The 25,458-nt window shown below is 40.2% G+C and overlaps 1 protein-coding gene across 1 annotated transcript in view; it reads left to right on the forward strand.

Annotated features, from left to right (window-relative positions):
• The window catches only part of DCDC1 (doublecortin domain containing 1), a 370,698-nt gene that overhangs the window by 141,689 nt on the left and 203,551 nt on the right, over positions 1–25,458 (forward strand). Inside the window, exon 10 of the mRNA XM_089521309.1 lies at positions 14,558–14,650. Coding sequence (XP_089377435.1) covers positions 14,558–14,650 — 93 coding nt within the window. The remainder of the gene's footprint in view (positions 1–14,557; positions 14,651–25,458) is intronic.

Genomic DNA, 25,458 nt, shown 5'->3' on the forward strand with positions numbered 1-25,458 from the left:
CAATAAAAAAGTGGCACAGATTAATTTATTTGCAAGCATCTTGTTGGCACCATGAATTGTGAATTTAGATGTTTGACTCTCCTGCACTCATTTTGCCTCCACATGTTTTGCGGTTCTCATGAGACTTCTTTCTCCCCAGTTCCTCCTTACTGTTTTAAAATTATTTTTAAAATCTCAGAACATTAGCATTACTACTATAATTTTTTAAAAAGTCTTAAGAAACTTTATCATTGTTACATTATTACTGTAAAATTTTATAGTGGAATTTCTGTGTTTGTGCACTCCAAAACAAAATACAGTGATATTAGCCCAGCAGCTTATAGCAATAGTACAAAGGTTCTGGAGAATGTGTTTAACAGCTCTCTTCATAGAAGGTGATCAGTTACCTTATATGGGGCAATGGGATGGTGAAACAGGGGCAGGCAGTAGACTGCAAGAATATGAAAAGTTAAAATGTAATGGAGCACTGTCCCCTCCTCAAGTGAACCACAATAGTAGGTACACATGTGGTTTTGGACTTTTAAAATTCTAAAACATACAGGCAAACATACAGCCAACTAAGAAGTAAAAAGTTGTGGTGATTGATTGGAATGACCAGGAAATACACTGGGACAAGAGAAGTGTTATTTGGTCGTTGAAAATAAAAGCAACAAGTGCAGTAGTAAAAACTGTCATGTCCTGATACATTTGACAAGTCTGGATGAATCCATAGAGGAAAAATTGTAATGAAAAAAAAACCTTTCTCTTCTGATTTTGGGACATTACAAGATGTCATGTTTCAATTGATCTGAAGTCTGCAAGGCAGCATATGTAGATACATGTACAAAAAGGCATTTGAAGAATTACCTCTAACAGTAGCCCTATGGAGACATTTGCTTGCAACACCAGTAGAGCTATAGTAACAATGGGTTGTGTGTGAACAGGGATCTCAAAAGTGAAGCTCTGTCTAAATAGGTGTCAAGTTTCAAGTCAATCACCAGCCATTTCTGGGTAAATTAAACAAGTTCAACAACAATCCTGCAAGGCATAATTGTCACACACCCCATTTTGTCCAATCCAGCCAGAGTCAGAGGATACCCAGGTCCTAAACGACATCCTAAAGGGTTGTCAACAAGCCCTGCTCCTTCTGTTCTTAAGATCTGCAAGCCAAAATAATATTCAGGATGTAATAGTCAAGCAAACAGATGCTGGATTTAGAACTAGTGAGTTCCTAAAGCTGCATAAATAATAATGCACACACACAAACCTACTAAATGTATGGAGATGTGTTTATTTACAAGATAAAATGGCTAAAGGAGACTTTACAAACAAGAAAAAAATCAAGTGAACTGAAAACTACTGAAGAATGTATACAAAAGTCAAAAATGAGAACACTATGAGCTCTCATATGTACCAGATGCACTAGTATGAACCGCTTAGCAGAACAATATTTCAAACTGTAGAATGATCACGAGCAAAATGGAGAAGTCAGGAGAACCAAATAACAAACTACTAATCCTCAGGTTTTTTTAAAGGAAAAATTGGCTGTAGGGACCAATCTAGACCTTTTTAGGCCTGACATTTCTAGCATCTTGGCATCCAAACAAGTTCTTTTCATACAGGGATGAAATTGTTTTCTCACTAACAAGTAAGACCTTAGGTTTTGTGCTTTATTTTCTTTGCCATTAAGATATTTATGAGCCTATAAGGCCTACCATTATAGAAGATGAATAACAATGTGGTTGCCAAATGACTGCTGACTCCAAGTAGGTTCCATTTGAACCAATAACAGCCCAGTGACATTTCCAGATAAAGATCTAGGGCTAGAAGCAGTGATCTGAAAACCTCACATCTGCCATGTCTTTGGCTTCATAATTTGCCATTGTCTTCCAATAAAAGTGTAGGATTTGGTGGACAGTTCAAAGTTATTTCAGTCTCTTTCATAGGGTGATAGAAATTTCAGCAAGATTTAAAAAGGATTTAACTAAAATATACATAATGCTTATTGGGGCCTTTTGCCCCTGAAGGAGGCCGCAGCAACCACATGCCACGGCCTCCGGAGGAACCAAAAAGAACCCGCTTCTGGGCGGGTTCTTTTTGCATCCCTGAAGGGGTGGCATAGGCATGCTTGCACATCATGATGACACCCCTTGTGTGCGGCACTGTTGTCATTAGGGCTCATGCTATGTGTACAGGTGTGCACCAAGATGGTGCCTGGGTGGCACGGTGAGGGCTTGGAGCATGCAGATCTGAAGAGCTCCATCCTTTATAGAGATGTGATGCATTTTTAGAATTACTAAAGATACCCTGAAGGCATCATATCCTATCTGATCTCAGAAGCTAAGCAGGGTCAGGTCTGATTAGTATTTGGAAAGAGAACTTCCAGGAAATACCAGGTATAATACTCTAGATCTAGAAAATAACCTTCACCATCCATTTAATTTGCATTATCTGCAATATATATATATATATATATATATATTGCAGATAATGCAAATTAAATGGATGGTGAAGGTTATTTTCTAGATCTAGAGTATTATACCTGGTATTTCCTGGAATATCCAAGTGCAGACTCTAGGTGGCTCACAAAAGAGACAATATACAAAAAGTGATATATTATTAAATTATCAATAAAATTAAAAGACAAAACAAACATTGATCTTTAAAAATATGTCTTCACCTGCCAACAGAAAAACAACAAGGGGAACCCAGTCTATTTCTTGCTAGGAAAGCAGGTGCTTCTGGTTGTTATTTGTTTCCACCAAAGGAAATCAAATAATGTAATCAACTTTCTCTCAGTTGTGGTAGAAAACAGTTTCTTTGTTCATGACTTTGAAAACAGTGCAAATTTTAAAGATACTCTCCAAGGAGAAGAAGGTGTCTCCCAGATATACCCCATTGTCCTCTTCCCTTGACGATGTAGTGTCTCGGACAGTGCAGGGGGCAGCTGGTTATTCTCTGATAGTTGTATCATGACAACAACCTCCTCCTCTGGGACATCAGGAGGACCCCATGAGATCCCAGAATATGCATCTAAGTGCTTCAGGATTTGCCTCATTGCAGTTTCCAAAATCGTGAGCCCCCCCCCCCCCTTGCACACCCACATGTTGAGTATTCAAATGTTATTTCCATTTTCCAATCTTTCCTGAAGGTTTTATATGACAATCAGCACTTTAAATTCTGCTCCGAAATTGACGAGTATCCCATGGGTCTATTGTAACAAGGGAAGTGCATATTCTCCATAATCTGTGTAATAAATACTGTGTCTTATTTTATTCTTTGATTGCAGCAAAGAAAAAAAATATTTCTAGAGAAACACAATGAATGGGTATTACAGTATTTGGACTTTTACTTATCTTGTCTTGTAAAAGCCTAAGCAATATATATAATTTTATGAACGAGCGGCCTTATGAAACAATCTCATTTCCATTAACACATGTATTAATATGACAGCTTTAATCACATATACCCAATTAGGGTGCTAGTAACATGTGATTCAGAGCTGATGCTTACAATTAGCAAGCCTTTACTTTGCCTATAAAAATAAATTGGTTTTCATTTTGGAGGTAAAGTGAAAATAAACCATACTGATTTTGTGAGTGTTGAAAAGTCTCCTGTTTTCAACTGTTTTAAACATGTTAGTGTTATTTTGATTTTGTTTTTGGCATTATTTTCCTCATTCTTTGATCTTGCAGTCTTATTTATCCAAATTGTCATTTAGCCTACATTATTTTGTTGATGATGTTACTATGACATTGAATGTGATGATATCAGAGGGACTTCAGAACAAATCTTATGGGCCACCTTAGCCAACTGCATATCTTTCAACATTTCACAGATGAAAACAGGGACATGTGTAGCCAAGCAACATTAGAGTTGAATTATTACTGAGGAAGAAAACACAAAGTAGGAGAGTCTATAGCAGTTTACTTTTGCCTGAGCCTAACTGGGAAGGGCAAGATTCTGCCCCCTCCTCTCCTCTTGCTGAGTTAACTTTCGACTTAATGTGTAGCAAGTGAATTAAGCTGAGGACAAAGGGGGAAAGTGGGAGGAGATGAGAGAAACTGGGTCATTTTAAAAGCAATTGAAAAAGCAGAAGAGCAGGGGTCACCATAAAATGGGGAAAATTGCATGGTCCCTGCCAAATTGGGAGAATTAGAGACTATGTGTCTGCAGTTGGGGCTTACTACTACAAGGGTAAAGAAGCAGTAGGAAAATGGACCAAAGGAAGGCAGCAACCAAAGAGAAAAGAAGTTAGTGCTCCTGTATCTTTAACTGGTGTATTAGAGGAGAGCATTTCCAAAGTTGCAGCCTTTTGTACTGCTATACAAACTCCTTCTACCAAAGCATTCTGTTTCTGCATAACTATTATTTTTCTAATCAAAATTTTATTGAGTTTTTACAATAAAACACATAAAGTCTGTGGAACAATGACAACAACAACAACAACAATTAACAACAAGGGCCAAGGGCGTGTATCTGATGAATAGTTATTCAGCAGCAGAATCAGACAGTTAGTTCTCAGCAAGGGGCTATACAGACTGGCCATTAAGGCTGGCCTGGGGGCAGAGTTGCGGCGTGGTATCCATATGCCGCAGGTTCCAACTCCACCCCCATGGTGGTGTGATGCTGTGTACTGCTCCACATGAGGCATGGCATCATTGTGCTCCTTTGGCACTGTGTCCACACAATGCAGCACCAAAGGAGCACCTTCAAGCCGCAGCACCATGGCTATCATGCCCTTTCTGGGGCACAAAAAGGAACTGCTTTTTGTGGCTCCTTTTTGTGCCCTGGAAAGGCCAGATTGGGGCTGCGGCGTGCAGTTGCTGCAGCCCCGATCCAGTGCACTTGACAGCTGCAGATCTGCACAACCCCTAAGAGCTAGATAGTCCAGCTTGTGAAGTTGTAGAGTGTCTGTCCAAAGATCTATCTGTGAAGCAGGAGGTTAGATCCAGTGGGAGTGTTGATTAACATAGGCGGGATACAAACCGCCGCTTTGCGGCGCTTCCCTGCCGCCGCCGTTTGCTCCGCGCGGGAGCTGCAGCAGCCAAACCGCGCTGCTCCCGCGCGGAGCAAAAAAGAAGTTCCAAAATGGAGCTTCTTTTGCAGTCGCGTTTGCGACGTAGCGAGGCGCCAGGGGCGCACTTGCTACGTCACAAAGGACGCGACACGTCTGGACGCTATGCGTCCAGTACGTAAAGATGGCGGCGCCCATGTGGAAGGGGCGCCGCCATCCTGTACGTATAGGATACGTACTAGGGTTAGGGGGGCGCGGAAGCACCGCCCCTTCCTAACCCTAGTACGTATCCTATACGTACTATATGGCGGTTTGTATCCCGCCATAGTCAATAAAGATCATCCAGTCTTCTTGAAATGTGTTAGTCCTTTTGTAACCAAACCTCATCATAGCAGACAGTTTCTCCATCAACCACATACCCCAAATTCTAGTCCACCAGTTCTCAATGGAGGAGTCACCTGGCTTCCAGCATGTGGCTACTTATAATCTGACAGCAGTAATGAAAAAAATGATCAGTTTCCTATGTTTCAAGTTAGAATTACTTTTAACAAATATTGGTGCTGTACAGACCGGCGCAAAGCGCCAGCCTGCACACATACTAAGGTTGCGTCGGGGCATCCTTTCCAGATGCCCTGCAACCCTTGTACATTGCTGCGGCATTGTAATGGAGGCACCCTTTCTACATGGGCTCCGCCATTATGACGTTCTGGCCAGCTGCCTCCAAATGAGGCAGCGTGGACGTGACGTCTTGGTGCCACTGAAGGGCGCTTGTGGCGCCCTTTCAGTGGCGCTAGAAGGAGCTCTATTTCGGAGCTCCTTTGGCTGCGCATAATGCTGACGCGGCCTTTAAATGGCCGCATCAGCGATACAAAGAGAAAGGGGCCGAGTGGCCCCTTTCTCCCTTTCCCCACCGCTGTCAGGGTGTCCTTGGGACTTGAAGCCCCAAGGACACCCCTTTCCAGGCCATGGGGAAGTAACCTTTTGCCGCTTCCCTGCGGCCTGGAAAAGCGGTGGATTGGGGCCTCGGGGCTGCTGCTGTGGCAGCTGAGGCCCTGATCCGTCGGGGAAAGGGGTGGGTGCAGGCCACCCCAAAGGGGCGGTCTGTATCCCGCTATAGAAAGCAAATTCAAAACTGGAGAGAAATTTACCGTTTGATCAGTGATACATGACATTTGATACAGAACTGCATCCCAGGATTTTTTCACTTTAGGACATTCAATCAACATATACATATAATAGCCTCTAGATTTACAACCCTTCCAGCAATCTGGAGAAAGCGTTTTAATAATTTCAGATAGTGTTACAGGTGTGAGATGCCATCTATGGATAGTTTTCAAAGTATTCTCCTTCACAGATGCTGAACGGGATTTGTATGGGGGTAAAGACTAAATATGCACCCATGCAGTGTTTGAAATCATGGTTTTCAATTCTGCTTGCCAAAATGAGCTCATATACTTGCCTTTCTCATATGTGTGTTCCAGAAGATATTTGTAGATAAGTGCCATTGTTCCATTAGTATGAAAAGTGGCATTCAAACAAAAGTTTTCAAAAAAGGAAAGTGGATGTGGTGTTTCTCCTGCTGAGGCTAGATATGATGCAAAGGAAGCAATTTGGTGTCCTTGAAGCCAGATAATGTTAGTTTGATGTAGAGAAGCTTTTATATGGTGGTGGTCTTTGTTAACACACCAGAGAACAGGTCTAAGATGCGGCAGAGTCCAGATTTTCTCAATAACCTTATTTGTGGAAATTAATCATCTAAGTGATAAAGAAGATGGAAACAAACAAACAAAGGTTTAATGTGAGAGGGATCTAGAGCCAGTATGTGTTTCTATTTATGCTAGATGAGTAGAGAACTCATTAGATAACCTGCTAAAGTTTCTGTTTTGAAGTTATCCCTTCTGTGTAATTGTTAAAAGATACTAGAGCCTTCCCTAACTTTTATTTGGTGACTCAAAGAGAAAGGGAATGATAAAAATGTGTGTGTATGTATGCTCTACTTATAGTATGATATATTTTTTTGGGGTGGGGGAACACTGAAAAGCCACTTCTCTTTCCTATAGATAAATAAATGGCAGTAAGGAAAAACTAGAAACAAAAAGACTCTCTCCCACTCTCTGAATACAGTGACATTCATTTGGAGGGAAGTAGGAACAGCTTTTTGAAAGCAGATTTCTTCAGCTCAACAATAACACACAATGAGTTATTGACTTGTTTTATATATGGGTCTCTTTTCAGTAACTAACTTTGACTCCCCACAGTCTGAACAAATGATTGATTTTGTTGTTAGAAAGAGAGACAGAGCTTTTCCACTAAACATGGTAGTTTAGCTTTTACTCCATTTGTTCCCCTGCTGAATGGGGCCTTATTAAAATGCACTTTCCAAAAAATACCTGCAGCTGGCCTTTATCACCATGTTTTGTATATATAAATAAGTAATTTGTCCCACTCCTTTGTTTAGCAACAGAAGATTGGGGAATCCCATCAATCCTTATGGAGACTGATTATCACAGTATTTAAGCTGAATTATATTGATTGGCATTTATAACATACTTCAGAAGAGCTCAAGTTTTACAGGAGCTATGTGCTATTTGAATACCAATATAGATATCTCAAATAATTAGCTCATGAAAACTGTTTATATACTGTATGCAGGCAATATTCATATACTGGATTCTGCTACATGCCTTTCCTGCAAAGTGTTTAGAGTGATACACCTGGAGTACTTGAAGCCAATTCAGATTTCAGTCTTTGAACTCATGCAAAAAGTATTCTCTTTAAATAGCAAGTACACATACAGTCTTGTCACTTGTTCATACAGTGTTTGAATACTTGAATTTCCCTTTATTGTACACAGAAAGAACAATAATAAATGATGGAATTATTGCTTCCATGTTTATTAATGTCTTGCTAGAGGTTTTTTTTATTTTGAAAAAATGAAATTTTCAAGTAAGCTCACACAGCTCTTTTCCTGATTTCCACTTTCCACTGCAGCCCCCCATTTCACATTCCATGTCATTACTGAGGATCCTGTTAATCCCAGAGAGGCTTTTTGGACACTCAGGGGGAAAGCAGACCGGCAGTAACAGCCAGCTTGTGGGTGATGTGGGATGTGGCGACTGCACACCACATGCCCTGATTCCACCCCCAAGCCGGACTTATGCTGCCCACCCACCCAGAAGGTGGGAAGCATGGGAATGATCTTACGGCACAGTGATTAGACGCCGCATGCCACAGGAGCAAAAAGAGCCACAGTGATGGTGGAAGGGGTGCTTTTTTTCCGGCGCAAGAAGGAGTGGCACTTTGCCGCTTCTATTTGTGCCTAAAATGCCAGATCGGGGCTGTGGCATGAGGTTGCCATGGTTCTGACCCGGTGCTTAAAGGGGTAGTGTGACACTGCCCCTTTAGGGCTGCCTGTTTCAGCCCTCAGTGAGATACAGCTTTATGGAAGGTTTACAGAATTATTGTATAAGCAGTTGTGCATGACTGCTACACTGGATACATACAACCTGTTCTATAATAGATAATAGTCATGGCTGAAATTCCAAAACCAAGACTACCAACGTTGCTAACATTAACAAAATTATTAGTTTAGAGTGCTAAGAATTGTTTGAAGACATTGACTGATATGATGCGCATAGTTTAGTTGGTTAAAGCTAATCAGTTTAAATGTGCTCAAAAATGTATGTTTTTTGTAAAGAGGATATTTAAGACAGAGAGCTGATTTAAGAATATAACACTGTTAATGCCCAGTCATTTTAGTTCTGTGTATTTAAAAATACAAAGCTAGGTTATCTATCTAAAATCCCTGATGTAATTAACCTGTAACCTCATTTCTTGTTCAAAAACTTGCTAATTCTTAGCGTCCCCAGTGTCTGTTTCATTGGGCAGCAAACCTACTGAGATAGCACAGTTTCTTAAAGTCTTGTCAACAGAATCAGGAGGTAATCCCTATTGAATTCTTCTGTTGTCTTAAATTTCTGATTTATTGTCCAACTGAGCTTCAAAATGCTAACGGGGACAGAGAAAAGGCAGAATTACTCAACACATTCTTTGCTTCAGTCTTCTCAGAAAAGGCAAAGCGTGCTCAACCTGAGGATAATGGAGCAGCAGACAGAGTAGGGGAATTTCAGCACAGAATAAGTAAGGAAATAGTACAGGAATACCTTGTTAATCTAAATGAATATAAGTCTCCAGGACCAGATGAACTACATCCAAAGTATTAAAAGAACTGGCAAATGTAATATCAGAACCATTGGCAATAATCTTTGAGAACTCCTGGAGAACAGAAGTCCCAGCAGACTGGAGGAGGGCAAAGGTTGCCCCCATCTTCAAAAAGGGGAAAAAAGAGGAACCTTTGACATCAAGTCTGTCAACATCTAGAAGGCAATTCCATAATCACAAAAGTCAACATGAGTTTCAGATAAACAAGTCATGCCAGACTAATCTGATCTCTTGTTTTGATAAAATTACCAGCTTGTTAGATGAAGGGAATGCTGTGGATATAGTATATCTTGATTTCAGTAAGGCCTTTACAAGGTTCCCCATGACATTCTTGCAAACAAGCTTGTAAACTGTGGGCTAGACAAGGTAACTGTTATATGGATCTGTAATTGGTTGACCGGCCAAAGCTCCTTTTCATCCTGGAGAGAAGTGACCAGTGGGGTCCCACAGGGGTCTGTCCTGGGCCCAGTGTTATTCAACATCTTTATCAATGACTTGGATGACAGAATTGGGGGCATACCTATCAAATTTGGGTATACCAAACTAGGAGGAGTAGCTAATACCCCAGAGGACAGGATTAAAATTCAAAATGACCTGAATAGACTAGAAAGCTGGGCCAAAGCTAACAAAATGAAATTCAACACAGAGAAACGTAAGGTACTGCACTTAGAGTGGAAAAACAAAATGCATAGATATAGGATGGGAGACACCTGGCTGAATGAAACTATGTGTGAAAGGGATCTAGGAGTCCAAGTAGATCACAAATTGAACATGAGTCAACAGTGCTATGCGGCAGCTAAAAAGGCCAATGCCTATACATCAATAAAAGTATAGTGTCTAGATCAAGAGAAGTAATAGTGCCATTCTATTCTGCTTTGGTCAGGCCCCTCCTGGAATATTGTCTCCGGTTCTGGGCACCACAATTCAAAAAGGACATTGAGAAACTGGAGTGTGTCCAAAGGAGGGCAACTAAAATGGTGAAGGGTCTGGAAACCATGTCCTATGAGGAACGCCTTAGGAAGCTGGGGATGTTTAGCCTGGAGAAGAGAAGGTTAAGAGGTGATATGATAGCCCTGTTTAAATACTTGAAGGGATGTCATGTTGAAGAGGGAGCAAGCTTGTTTTCTGCTGCTCCAGAGAACAGGACCCGGAACAATGGATGCAAGCTACAGGAAAAGAGATTCCACCTCAACATTAGGAAGAACTTCCTGACAGTAAGGGCTGTTTGACAGTGGAACCTACTCCTTCTTCGGAGTGTAGCAGAGTCTCCTTCCATTGAGGTCTTAAACAGAGGCTGGATGGCCATCTGTCAGGGATGTTTTGACTGAGATTTCCTGCATGGCAGGGGGTTGGACTGGATGGCCCTTGTGGTCTCTTCCAACTCTATGATTCTATGATTCTTTCTCTTGTTTGTAATTTTTTAAAAAACAGAAATCTGGTTAGTTGTTGTTGGTTTTTTTAAAAAAAATTCATTGTTCAACATTTAAAATTAATTTACAAATACAACATAAGACAAAATGCCCAACACAATATAATGAAGAGGATGTACAATCTCACCTATTAAAAATTTCAGTCACAAAGTTTTTTCCCTGAAGTTTTAAAATGTTTTCCTTTGTTATTCATTTATGGGTTGTAATATTCTCTTTGCTTTCATCTTGCTCAAGGCCTAGGCCTTTTCAGAAAGAAGAAACTCTTGTGAGTGATCTCTTCCCTAAAATGCAATCCCTTTTTCAATTGTAGTTGTAATTGTGCAGCATAAAAGGCCCTGGGTTTCCACAAAGTTATTTTTAATGAGTCTTTCTGAATAACTTAAATAGGCCTGCAAATTATATTCCAAGCACTGTTCCTCAAAATGAATGCAGCGATTAATCCCTAGTGCATATTAAGGACCAGACATGCTGCTGCAAGACCAGTCTATGTAAGATATATGTAAGATTTCACTTGCTGACTATTACTCTCAGTGTACACCTCAAACACTTTTTGCCTGCCAGCATCTCTTTAGGGAAGTGCACTCCAGCACATGTGGAGGGGTTTTTCATTTGCTTCAGATCCTCCCCAGGTCATCTTCAGTGAAACATTTGTTGTAAACTGTTATCAAGTTGACTTCAACTTATGGCAACCACATGAATGAGACATCCAAGTCACCCTATCATCAACAGTCCTGCTCAGTTCTTGCAGATTCAGGGCCATGGCTTCCTTGGTTAAGTCTATCAATCTGTAATGTGGTCTTCCTCTTTTCTTACTGCCTTTAACCTTACCAACCATTGGCGGGTTACACACCGCCAAAAAATACGTATTCCATACGTATTAGGGTTAGGAAGGGGCGGTGCTTCCGCACCCCCCTAACCCTAGTACGTATGGAATACATACAATATGGCAGCGCCCCTTCCACATGGGGGCCGCTATATTGACATAACGGATGCTCTGCGTCCGCACGTGGCGCACCAGAAGTGACGCCACGAGTGCGCCCTTTGGCACTTGTGGCGCCTCTTCCGGGGCCCGAGAAGGAGTGCGATTTCCGCGCTCCTTCTCTGCAGCGTCCAGGAGTCGTGCCGTTTAAAGGCTGCATCTCCCGGACGCTGCAAGCGGCGGCGGAGCCAGACCGCCGCTTTTCGGCGGTCTATAACCCGCCATTATTGTCTTTTCTAGTCAGTCATGCCTTCTCATGATATGACCAAAATACATCAGCTTCAGTTTAGTCATCCTGGCTTAGTGCCAGCAACATTGATTCTGAGAACCACATGGAAATAGTATGGTGGGACTGCCTATTAGACAGAGGTTCCAGTATTGTTTGTTAAATTTCCACCCCTAGATGCACTGTTTTGAGCCCTGGTGAACCACCAAATCTGCTATGCTTCTGTAGACATGGGGATAACTTCTCTGGTTTCATCTCTGTCTGTTCACATTCAGTCTCTTGAATGCTATTAAATATCCCTTTTTCTTGAAAAGTTTGGTATGTATACAAACAATTTAGACTGTGTGATATGAACCAAGTTTATATTACCTTGCAGTTTTGCTGTTTTTCTGGGTCATTCTCAACTAGATCTTTTAGTCCATATAAATCCTTTGATTCCCCAATTCTGTACCACTCTTCTTATTTAACTTTAAATTATGCATGTTCAAAGAGTAGAAAGCACAGAAGAATGTGGTGTTAATACATGCAACCAGTGTTTCCAAGCCTCTAAGGTTGAACTTACAGAGCCAGTGTGGTGTAATGGTTTGAGCATTAGATTATGACTTTGGAGACAAGGGTTTAAATCCCTGCTCAGCATGGAAACCCAGCGAGTGACCTTGGGCAAGTCACACTATCTCTGCCTAAGAAGTCAAAGGCACCCCCCCCCCCCGAGGAAATCTTGCCAAGAAACCCCTGTGGTAGGTTTGCTTAGGGTTACCAAAAGTTGGAAACATATTGAAGGCATATAACAACAAGGTGGGTCTTAAAAGGGGTTTCATGAAGTATGTTGAGGGCTTGGATCTGCATGGCATTGGTGAGTTGGGAGTTGTTTCTGCACCTATCCTTGACAAAGCACTGTTTTGAAAATTATTCTTAAAGAGATAAGAGGAAGACATAAGCTTGCTGGAGATGTTTGTTCTGTTGGACAAGGTATTGTTATCTTAGGTTTCTCTGATTCGGTTCTCAGCTGGTTTTCACCTTATCTCCCAGGATGGTCATTTAATGTGGTACCTGGTGGTCATATATCCTGTTCCTTTCCCCATTTGGTTGGGGTTTCTCTGGGCTCTGTTCTGGGCCCTTTGTTGTCTTTTCATTACACACTATCTTTAGCTAATCTTATCAATTCGTATGAGTTTCAATATCACATTTATGCTGATGTTACTCAACTGTATCTCTCCACTCCTGAACTTTCTTTGGAGATGGAACATGGCACCACAGCATAACTTTCTGGTATCTCAGCATGGATGCTTCATTGCCACCTTAAATTTAATTTGGCAAAGACAAAATTATTCATCTCCCTCCCCCCGAAACCTTCATTACATTATACATTTTTCATCACTTTCAATAATGTTCCCATCTATCCTGTGAAGGAACCACAGGCTCTTGGCTTTGGCTTTGACTCTTCTTTGTCCTTTGTTGCTCATATGGAGGCTATAGCAAAGTCATGTTGATTCTTCCTTTATAACATAACTAAAATTAGACCTTTCCTCTCAGCTTCCCCCACTAAGGATTTAGTCCATACTTTAGTCATTTCCCGTCTCAGTTACTGTAATCTTCTTTTGACTGGTCTTCCGATATTTCATCTTAGCCCTTAGGTTTCCATTCTTCATTCTGCCACCAAGATTACCTTTTTGGCCCTTCATTTTGATCATTTTACCCCACTTTTGATATCCCTTCATTGGCTACCTATTCCCTCTAGGATTCAATATAATCTGTTTGTTCTGACATTCAAGATCCTGCATAACCTAACTCCTCCTTATCTTGCAGCTTTTATCTCTTCTTATCAGCTTGTTAGAAATCTGCAGTCTTGGAATACTTGGCTTCTTACCCAGTGAAGGCTCAGCTGTATCCTTTTTCTCTTGCTGCTCCCTGGTCCTGGAATTATCTTGCTGTATACTTGTGGACTGCTCCTTCAACAAAAAAGTGATGCCTTTATGGGGCCAAGCAAAATGCACAATATACATGTTGCAAGCTTTAGAAGCTCCATTGGCTTCTTCATCAGGCAAGGTGTTAAAAACTATACAGGAGAAAACCCCCTGAAGATTAGTTATAGGCCTGCATTTTGCTGTTTTTGTTCTTAGTTCAGAGGGTACGGAGGGGTATCTCTTGCATGCTTGTCCCTCCTTCTTCTGGCCATGTGGCTACTGGGAAGTTCTCAAAGTCCAGGAAATTTAACTTCTATTTGCAAAACAAAAAGATACTACCTTTGCAATCCTGAATGTTTCCATTTGTTTTTAATACCTTGCCTGATGAAGAAACCAGTGGAGCTCTGAAAGCTTGCAACATGTATACTATGCATTTTGGTTGGCCCAATAAAGGTATCACTATTTGGTGGATTTTTGATGTTATTGGATTTGCTATATGGCCAACATGGCTACCCCTGGATGTTTTCTAGTTATAAATGGTTTATTTACTTTATTGAAAACTACATAAATAAGCGATGATAATTATAATAATGTAAGCCAAAATAATCTGATTCTATGAAACATTTTAGGATTGTCCATTGGATTTCACTAAAGTACACTGTTGAAATACTATACCTAAATGTGGACAGATGTGCTTGGGGGACAAAGATGGGAGTAGATGATCTTCTTTCCTTACAGTGCACAGAAAAATTAGGAAATTAAATTGTTACTTCTTTTCACACGCATTCTTATTATTTTCAGGTGGGTTCTGCCATTGATGGGCACAAAGAAGAAATCACAGACAAAAGGATTCTGTCAATGAAAGAGGAAGAATTATATTTAGAACAAGAAGAAGTAAGTTAGCTATATTCCTTCAATAAGCAGACTGTGCACAGATGAGTTTGTATATTTTATCATAGCATTCTACTGCAAAGGTTTTTTCTTCCTCCTCTTCCTCCTATGTCTGGAAGCGGTAATACTGCTCCATAAGCATGATCACCACCACCATTACCTCCACTACCAGCACCATCATCATTCTCTGCACAATTTAAAACATAAAATACAATATTAGAGTCCGACAACAGTAATAATAAAACTACAAAACATAGGGTCCAATTGGGTCTAATTAGTTTGGAACTTTTTGGCCCATAACACAACACAAAAGTTCAAACTAAGTTAGCATAGAATAAGAAGTGCACGAGAAATATTTTACAGGCTACCCCAAAGTGAACAGTTCAAATCAGTTTTTAAAGACCTTGATGTTAAAAGTCTGGGAATTTTTTAAAAATTAAAAATACCAGTCTTTGTCTCATATGGAAAAGACATTAATTACTCCCTTTCTTTAGTGTAACATAAGTAAGTTTCAGATTTGTATCTGTTTTCCAAACATTTTGTTTTATTCTTAAATAATGTTCATCTGTTTGTAACTAGGATTAATGGAACTCTTTGAGTTACTGTGGAGCTTCTACTTTAGTACTTTGGGCAGTGGGTAGGGTTATAAGGTACATGTGGGAGGGGGCGGGACAGAGTATACTGAAGCACTAGACATTCCAATGTTTGAAAGAGGAGTATATATAGTGAACAAAGTCAGTTACTGCTACAGCCACTGTACCCATCTATCGTGAATTCTCATAGGTTATAAAGAGTCCTGTATTTCCCTCTCCTCAGAATATCTATGTGGGACATTATGCACCTATATGCACCCATCTGTCTGCCCACCGATATGCAATGTGTGCAAATGCACACACCTGCAGAGGCTGTTAAGAACATGAGATATTTGGATACATCCCTCATATCCCCCTACCCTCAGTAAGGAGTACAGCAAGGTGAAGTAGCCCTGGTGGCGCAGTGGTTAAATGCCTGTACTGCAGCCACTCACTCAAAACCATAAGGTTGCGAGTTCAATACCAGCAAAAAGGTTCAAGCTCGACTCAGGCATGCATCCTTCCAAGGTTGCTAAAACGAGTACCCAGATTGTTGGGGGCAATTAGCTTACAGTTGTAAACGACTTAAACACTGTTAGTTCAGTATGAAGTGGTATGTATAAATGAAGAATAGGCAGTTCTTCCAAATATCCTAGTCTCAGAGCAACTTGTTTGGGAGAAGGGATGTGTAAAAGCAAGGGGGATCATCCATGTGCTTTGTTACACCTCTGGTAAAGCTGGATTATATCAACTGTTACCATGCCATTTTAAGAACTCATTTTCCCCTAACATTATAACTTGTTTATTCATCAGTATAAATATTGGGCTCAGTCTGAAGTCCAAGGAAATGATTGTCACCAATCCTCTCTTCCCTCTGCAGTCCACTTTGGTGTTCTCATGCTGTTGTGAAAGTTATATATATCCCCAGAGCAGAATTTCAGGGCCTGCATGGAGTAAGAGGAAATAAGACACAAGAACATGCCAATCTGTGCACAGAATTTAACTCCTATGACTTCATCACTTTCTATATTTGCAGGCAACTTTGTAAAAAAAGACCTCAAGTGTCCACCAAATAGCAACATTTACTCAAGCAATTGAGAGAGAAAGAGTCAGTCTGTGGTTTTATCTCCCCAAGGGATTGAAAATGTCACTCACCACTGTGAAAAATCAATGGTTGGCTAAAACCACTGAAAGGCACTAGCAAGCCCAGTTCTTGCAAAACAATTAGGTAGAATAATTACTATACTTTTTTTCTCATATTTCTGCTTCTCCAGGGACTAGATACTTATATTTTTAATATGGAATCTTGGTATAAATAGACACTACTGCCATGCCTAAAATCATGCCCAGACCTTTATTCTGGAAAATCTTCCTGCTCACCATTGGATCACAAGACCTTTTCCATAGCAGAAATCAGCCCTTAGACTGAAAAAGAAAAGATTATCCATTCCTTTTCTAAAGGAAGGGGACTTACAAGGGGTGAAACAGACAGCCCTAAAGGGCCACCCTGGGACCACATGGGGCTTGTTTACACTGGGGCCAAGGCAGCTACCCTGTGCCTGGCTTTGATTTCAGCTGCCGCTGTGGTCCCCGCCTGGCCTGCCAAAAAGGAGCAGATGTTTCTGCTCTTTTTTGGGCCAGTTTTGGGCCGGTTCTTTGGAAAAGAGCTGCGTCCAGGGTGGCTTCTTGCCATATTCAGGGTGTACATCATGTGCACATCCCGCCCTCAATGTGGCCCAATGGCAGCCCAGTTGGGTCATCTGTTTGAGGTCGATATTAATCTGGAACCCTGATCAAGGCCACCACATCAAACCAAATCAATGGAAAATTGGGGTGAGGTGAACTCACTTATATAAAAGAAGATTTATTGGAAAATAGTAGATGCAAAAAGTGCTTTATAGCAAAGAACGGTAATCACTCATTGATATCCCCTTCCACCCATTTTTGTATGTATTGGATACATATGAAGAAAAATCTGCCTATGAAACCAATTGTCTATTCATTGTTCCTAATTATGTTCTTCTTAGTTATGCAGTTGGCCCTCCATACCCATGGATTCTGCATCCATGGATTCAACCATTGACAGCTTGAAAATATCCCCCCACCCCCCAAAAAAATCCCACCCTAAAACCAAACCTTTATTTTGCCATTTTATATAAGGGCCCCCATTTTACTTCCCCATTGTATATAATGGGACTTGAGCATCCATGGATCTTGTTTCTACAAGGGGTCCTAGATACCAAGGTCCTACTGCAGTGGCATTCAACTATTATTATTTTTTACCCTTGAGACCTCTCTTTAGATCTACATGCTTATCTCTTCCCACCTTCCACAACACAGTATATGAAAAAAAAAATTAGTGTGCATATTTTCATTTGCACATGCATGTAGATTCATATTTTAACATTTTGTAAGGAAATAACATTGTTTAAATTAGAACAGTTTAATTTACGTAAATTCAATATTTAACTCAATGCATGTGTAAATTTTACACATAAAAGTTTAGAAGAAGGAGGGGGGATCAGGGCCTCCAAGTCTCATGCCTCCCCTTGAGCAATTTGTCCATGCCCCCTGAGGGTCCTGCCCCACCATTTGAGAACCACTGGCTTATTGTATTCCAGATCCAGAAATTTGTTTTTCTTTGAAAATATTCTAATATAAAATTTCTAATATAAATTTTCTCTAAGGAATCAGACTGAACAAACCCTTTAATTTAGCTGCATTTCAAATTATCCAAGCAAGAATTTAGTTACTTCCTTTTAAACTTTCATTACATTTGTCTTGACACTCCAAAGGAAAATGTTAACTAATTTCTTACTTTATGCAAAAACTGTAGTTTACATCAAGACATAGTGTGCTAATCATAAGATTCTGCAGGAAATATTGTAATGAAGAACTATTAAACCAGGCTTTTCCCCTTGCAATGCTTCATGCTGTGCACTTGACAGCATATTCTATAAAAGAAATAATACAAAATTGCTGTGAAGCAAAAATGGAGCATTATTTTCATGTAGGTTTCTGGAGAAATCTTACTCTTTAGGAGAAAAGATGAGAAAACTTTACTAATTTTATTATAATGTTATTAGTAAAAAGCCTTTCTTGCTATTTTGAAGTGAAGTCTATTGATGATTGAGTTTTTATTTAAAGTACCACAGCTAATTGTTATTCCTAGTTACCAGTGAAAATCCAGTGGTTATCATTTGCCAGATATGGGTGAGAGGGGGAAGGGTTTAGTATAAACAAAATCTTCCATTTCTAGACCTCTCATATGTATCTGAGAGTCAAATCATTATTTCCACAGTTCTGTGCATATACAGGGAGTTTTTAAGCTACCACCTTTCAACAGCCCATCCAGCCTCAGATTAGGGATCATAACATGTGTGGGAGAGCTACCACTGGAAGGAAAATTTAGTTTCTAGTTTTTCAGTGTAAAAGCAGTTTGCGTATACACAAACACACAGGATTCTCAGAATCCTATCTTAAAATATTATGTTATTCTGGAAATATTCCCAATTCCATTACTTTTTATTAGCTGAATATTTTACAAATCTCTGTGATGTAAGTCTCTGTTTAGTCCAGGCTCCAGGTTTTTTTGGGGGGGAGAATTAAAGTATGTTCTGCTGCATTTTAGTAACAATATTTTTGACTTTAAAATTTGTATCATCCTTGTTATGACCCTTGTTGATACCTTCTTTAAACCTATGAATAGTATATTGCATATGTGAATTGTCTTGTGTATGTCTAGTATTGGAAGTAATAAACTGTGAACTAAAGTAATATGTTTTGAAAGTGGAAACGAGTCAACAACAGTAAGTTAAGATGACCTTTGATAAGAAAGGAAGACTACTATTTAGCACTTAAAGTTATGGATAAGGGATTATTTTCATTCTTTGATTTTTTTAAAACCTCCCCTCGACCACTTTGTTAAAATAGGAGAGAAATTTAAGCACGTCAGAACCAAGGTGATGTAGTCAAATCTGGCAAAGGGAATGCGTGGGCTTTGGATCCCATTGAACTAAGGCTTGTACAGGAATACACCCACACATTATATGTTTCCATTTGAGATCCTGCCACTGGCAAAAGCATTGTCAGGGTTATTTTTTACTAAGGGCTCATTCCTACTATGATTTAAAGCGAATTGCTGATCGATTTATATGACTGTCGTTCCCAGTTGAAACCAGTTCTGATCCTACTTTGATCAATTTCTGTCATGATAAAGCAAGTTAAATGCAAAAAACAAACAAACAAAAACAAAAAAAACAAAAGAAAACAAAAAAAACACCACGGTTTTTCCAGACACTAGTTTTCTAGTAGTTCTTTTGGAAAGAATCTATTCTGGAGCATGTTGCACAGATGATTAACATGCACTTTGAAGTGGTGCAAACTAGTGGGGATGACAATTGTGCCAAAAAAAAAGAAGCAATTACAAGGGGATAATGAAAAGATCCCCTTTCATAGCGGGGACGACAAACCTTTTGGAATCGATTTACCATCACGGCGCGAAGGCGAATCCCAAACCGGTTTAAATGTAAGTAGGAATGATCCCTTTGAATGGGAAAAAATGTATTGGTTTGCATTTTAACACAAACCAGCTTAATTCACTGTCCACAAACTTAGAAATGCAATTTACCTTCAGTTTTGCACTATCTGCAATTTTTCCAATACATTCCACTTAATTTTTAATGGTTAAGATGACAATTCTGATGATTGGAAGGTTGGCAGTTTGAGGCCTGAGTGCTGCATGATGGTGTAAGCTCCTGTCATTAGTCCCAGCTTCTGCCAACCTAGCTGTTCAAAAACATGCAATCCAAGTGGATCAATAGGTACCACTTCGGAGAGAAGGTACCAGCATTCCATGCAGTCATGCTGGCCACATGACTACCAGAGCAGTCCTTGGACAACGCTGGCTCTTCAACTTAGTAACGGAGATGAGCACCTCCCCTTACAGTAGGTTATGACTAGACATTCATGTCAAGCGACTATTTTTACCCTTTTATAAAATGTGTACGTTAGTGGAAATACTGTAAAAATAGCATAGGAAAGGCATATACTGTGGAAAATGCTGAGACAATTTCATGCAAAATTTGTTTGAATTTTTATGGCAACTAAAATATATTCACAAACTGATGTGAAAATGAAATGGAATGATAAGAAACAGATTTGTCCATCCCTAGCTTTTATGTGTGCAGAGCTTTCCATAGGTTGTAGCAGAGCTCTTCAAAATGGATGTGCCATTAAGAACAACCTAATCTCAGCTCTTTTTTCTCTATACATAAGCTTTTATCCAAAGGTCCTGAAGACCAAGGCCTAGATTCATAGCTTCTCATGCAATATGGTTCACTGGTAAAAGTTACATATAAAATAAATGAGCAGTGATTATGCTGTCAGTTCTAGCAAATGCACTGAAATATATCAAATATTCAGTACATGCCCTTTGACATTTTATGCCAGAATTTTACGTCTCTATTTCAGAAGAGCATCTAGGAATGATACTAAACCCACTGGCTCTCATTCCTTTGTATTCCCCCATAGTGAGAGGAAATTAAAGTTTACTAATTTACGTGTAAATTCCTTAAGGACAGTAGATTGTATCAGATTTAGAAGCTAAGCAAGATTGTATCAGATTTAGAAGCTAAGCACTTGGCTAGGAGACCACTAACAAATGCCAAGCGCTGTAGGCTATATTTCATAAGAATTACCTCTGCCTTCAAAATTGATTCCTCTCTCTTCAGGACTGAGGCCCTGATTCAGTAGACACTGTGTTTACCATCACTCACAGCTGCTTTGCCTGCTAGGGCTATAAAACCAGGACCCGACAGGGCTCTGCTGCAAAATACCCAAGCAGAGAGAATCGGAGGACCATAGTGACTATGGGGCCAGGAGGAAAAGAAGCTGCTGGTTCTACTGCTACTTGAACCTCTGCCTTCCAAGTTCCTTCTAAGAAGCAGAGCCCTCCTTCAGTCCATCTGCTTTGGTCCAGGCCTCAGAGGGAGAGAAGAACTGCTGGACCTAATCCCCTACCCCACCACCATTCCCTTCTCCTTTTGTGTTGTGTCTTTTTAGATTGTAAGCCTGAGGGCAGGGAACCGTATAAATAAAAATAATAATAAGCTGCTCTGAGAGCCTTTAGTGCTGAAGGGCAGGATATAAATACCATAAATAAATAAATAAATGGAAAAAAACACTTCTGAGATTGTTTTCTGCTGCTCCAGAGAACAGGACCCGGAACAATGGATGCAAGCTATAGGAAAAGAGATTCCACCTCAACATTAGGAGGAACTTCCTGACAGTAAGGGCTGTTCGACAGTGAAAAAAAACTCCCTCGGAGTGTAGTGGAGTCTCCTTCCTTGCAGGTCTTTAAACAGAGGCTGGATGGCCATCTGTTGGGAATGCTTTGATTGAGATTTCCATTGGACTGGTTGGCCCTTGTGGTCTCTTCCAACTCTACGATTCTATGATTCTATGATTCTATTCCTTGTCTAAGAAAATTCTTAATAGGGTCACCAAAAATCAACAGATGACTTTAAGGCACACACACACATACATATACATGTGTGTGCTTCACTTCTCCATAGGGCTTGTTTCAAAAGCATAGATTCTATCATTATATCACAAGAGGCTCTGTATTTGGAGCTTATCATATCACTTGTAAAACCGGCTTACCTCTAGCCGGCTTAAATCTTAAATTGGGCAACATGCTGAAGTTATCAGATGGATTTGGCTGCCTAATTTGCCACCCGGGTGCATCCCCACTTTCAGGAGCTCTCCGGTGGCCATTTTCTTAAATCAGAAAACTTCTGGTACTGAAAAGAGAGGAGAGGAGCCCTCCTGGAAGTGGGGATGCACCCGGAATGCACCCGAGCAGAAGATTAGGCAGCTAAATCAATCTAATAATATCAGGATGCTGCCTGATTTAAGATTTAAGATGGCTAGAGGTGAGCTGGTTTTACAAGCGATGCAACAATCTCCTTTGTGTTCATGCATTTCGTACAACTTTCAACATTGGTATTTAACAGATTTCAAAGGATTCTCAAATTGTTTTCACTGAGCTTAATTATATTGCTTAATTATACCCTAAACTGCCTGAAAAATCAAATATAATGACTATTTGAAAATCTCAACTGTTTGAAAATTTGTTCTCCATCTTCCTCATTCATTCATTCATTTTATATTCTCCTTTCTCCCTTGAATGGGGCTCAAGGTGGCTATACCATTACATCCTGTATCTGCTAATTAATTGTGTTACTTCCTCCAAAACCACCAGTTAAGTTGTCAATAGTTGGTATTTTCTCTTTTTATCAATGATATCCTCACATAACCTATTTTAATGGATTGCATACCATAGCTCATATCCTTGGGTGTTCTGAATTTACCAGGTACAGCCACAAGTTGGGCATGGTAGTCTAGGAAGATTTTAGGAAATGAAAGGAAGGTGTTCCTTTATTACTTTCAATCAGTCCTTGTTATCAAGTCACTTATTATCTTAGAATTTACAAATGAGAGGCAAAAGTAGTAATAAGAGCCAAACAGACTTACCACAACTAGGCTGTAGTTGAAGCAAGGTTGGGAAGGAGCTGTGGTTATGGAAAGCTCTAGTTACTTTGTTTTGCAGTGCCTAGAAAGAGACTTCTGTCTGAGCAGCTGGCATAAACTGGGTTTCCTGAGCATTAGTCCCCAAGGCTTTAATTTTCGTTTCTTTGTGCAGTCAGCTCTTTCCATTTTCTCCTTCTGATGCCTTTTTCTGTGGGTGAAGCTGACAGAATGATGGACACTTTACCCAGGGTTCAAGCAAATGCCTCTACCACCAAGGTTATTGGTAAATCCAAACCACCTCATCCATACCAACATCTGGGTGTCAGTTGTGTCTTTGACATCGTGTGGAGCTTCTACATGGTCCCACATCTCTCTCTCATTCTCTCTCTCATTCTTTCTCTCATTCTCTCTCTCTCTGTGTGTGTGTGTGTGTGTGTGAGAGAGAGAGAGGGGGGGGGGCAGCCAAGTGAGGATTAGGAAGACTATAGCTCTCCTTTCTTTGCTTTTCCAACCCCTCTCCTGAAGTGAGGAGGAAGCCAAGGAAGGATTTGGGAGGCTATAGCTTTCCATGGTTGGCTCAGCTGCCCCCTTTCTAGAAACCCAACCCCTGTGCAACTTCTAGGGGAAACTCCGCAAGAACCAGGGAGGCTGTAGTTACAGCTAGGGAGGCCATAGATTCGAACTGTAGTTTCACACCCAAAATATGTCATTGTTTTGCCAGTTTATGAAGCACAGCCCACATCAGTCTTCCCTTCTGGTCTGCCACACTATTCTTCAGTTGAAAGTGGAACACACACATTTTCCCTACTGGGGCAGATAAATACTGTAGGAAGTCAGTCCTACCCCTGCTTTAGAAGAGATTGGCTTGACTGACAGCAATCTTTTGGGGATCAGTGTACTGGTGGAGCCCCCTGCAATGTATAAATATGTAATTTTATATTGTTTTAGGAGATTTTAACTGTTTTAAATTTTATTGTAATGCTTTTTAAATCTGTGAGCTGCCTTGGGTCCAGTCAGGGTGAAAGGCAGTATATAAATGAAATAAATAAATAAACCCTCTGTGTGACCCCCACCCCCAAATCACAGTTATGGATGCTTTCCCTAGTAATAAACTCAGGTAGTGAGTTCCAATAAGATTGTTGTCAGAAATTTGCAGAAGCATTTTTTTTTTTTGGGGGAATATCAACAAACTAAGCTATGCAGACAACACCATAATACTAGCAAAAAACATCACGGGCCTAGAGCAACGACTAAGGAAGATCAAGGAAGAAAGTGCAAAGGCTTATTGTTGAACATAGAAAACAACAACAACAACAAAAACAAAAACAGAAAATTTACACAAATTCGATCTAGACAATGAGGAAATAGAAATGGTAAAATAGTTCTCAAACCTGGGATCAAACATTGATCAGAGTGGGGATTGCAGTCAAGAAATCATAAGAAGACTGAGAATGGGGAGGGCAGCTATGAAAGAACGAGAACAGATCCTAAAATGTAAATATATACAACTGAGCACAAAAGTTAGAATCATACAAGCCGTTTTATTCCCTGTTACCATGTATGGATGCTAGAGCTGGGCAGCTAAGAAAGTGGTTAAGAAGAAAATCAATTTATTAGAGATGTGGTGCTGGAGAAGAATGCAAAGGATTCTGTGGACAGCCCAAAAGACAAACAAATGGATCCTAGAAGAGATCAAGCAGAAATATCCCTGGAAGCCAAGATGGTTGGACTTAGGCTATTATACTTTGGTCACATCACGAGAAGGCATGACTCACTGGAAAAAAACAATAATGCCAATAGTGGAGAGAAGTAGAAAGAGAGGAAGACCACATGCTAGATGAATGGACTATTAAAAAGGTTACAGATAAGAATTTACAGGGACTGAGCAGAGCAGTGTAGGACAGGGAGTATTGGAGATGTTTCATTCATGAGGTTGCCATGGGTCTAGATTGACTCAAGGGCAGTTAACAACAACAATAAAAAAATCAAAGAAAAGTTAAATGAAAATGGCTTGAGGGTGGTTAAGAATTAAAACAACAACAATAAAGCCTAGTGACAACTGAACATAATCAGTGACTCATAACGTAGAATAACAATTGCAAAAGAAAAATGGGGCAGACAGTGATGGACAGAGTAGAATGCACTGCTTGGAGGGAGTGGCTGGTGCTTTACAGAGGGAGGAAACAGTGCAACATTTTGTTGCTGGTCACACTTGTTTTGCTAATTCTGGATATATTCTTCTTGTAGACATAAGAAGAGGCCTTCTACTGGAAATTCTCCTCACTCTTCCCTAGGGCTTTGTAGCTGTCAGAAGGCACTGTTTACAACTGGTCCAGCACCACAAAAAGAGTAGACAAGGTGTCCCGGTTTTCTTTTTATATTTATTTCTTCTGTCCATGGTGACCCAGAAGACGTTCCATGATTGGTTCAGTACCTTGGGAACATATCCAAATGCGTATATTTATCAGTGCCTGTACTAGGGAATATGTACTATGAGTACAGATAAAATACACATAAACACTCAATGTGTCATGCAATGAAAAGCACGTCATTAAAAACACTGCTGTTTCTTGGGTGGTACTCTAGTGGAGGTATATAGAGACAATGACTACCACATTTATACATAGTCACCTCTATTTAGCAGAAAACACCAAACACAAAATTAAGAAGAATAGTCTGATCTATTGAGTAAAGAAAGAAAGAAAG

Source organism: Sceloporus occidentalis, unplaced genomic scaffold, assembly GCF_023333645.1.
Source record: "Sceloporus occidentalis isolate IW3139 unplaced genomic scaffold, rSceOcc1.0.p SCAF_4, whole genome shotgun sequence".
NCBI classification, from domain to species: Eukaryota; Metazoa; Chordata; class Lepidosauria; order Squamata; family Phrynosomatidae; genus Sceloporus; species Sceloporus occidentalis.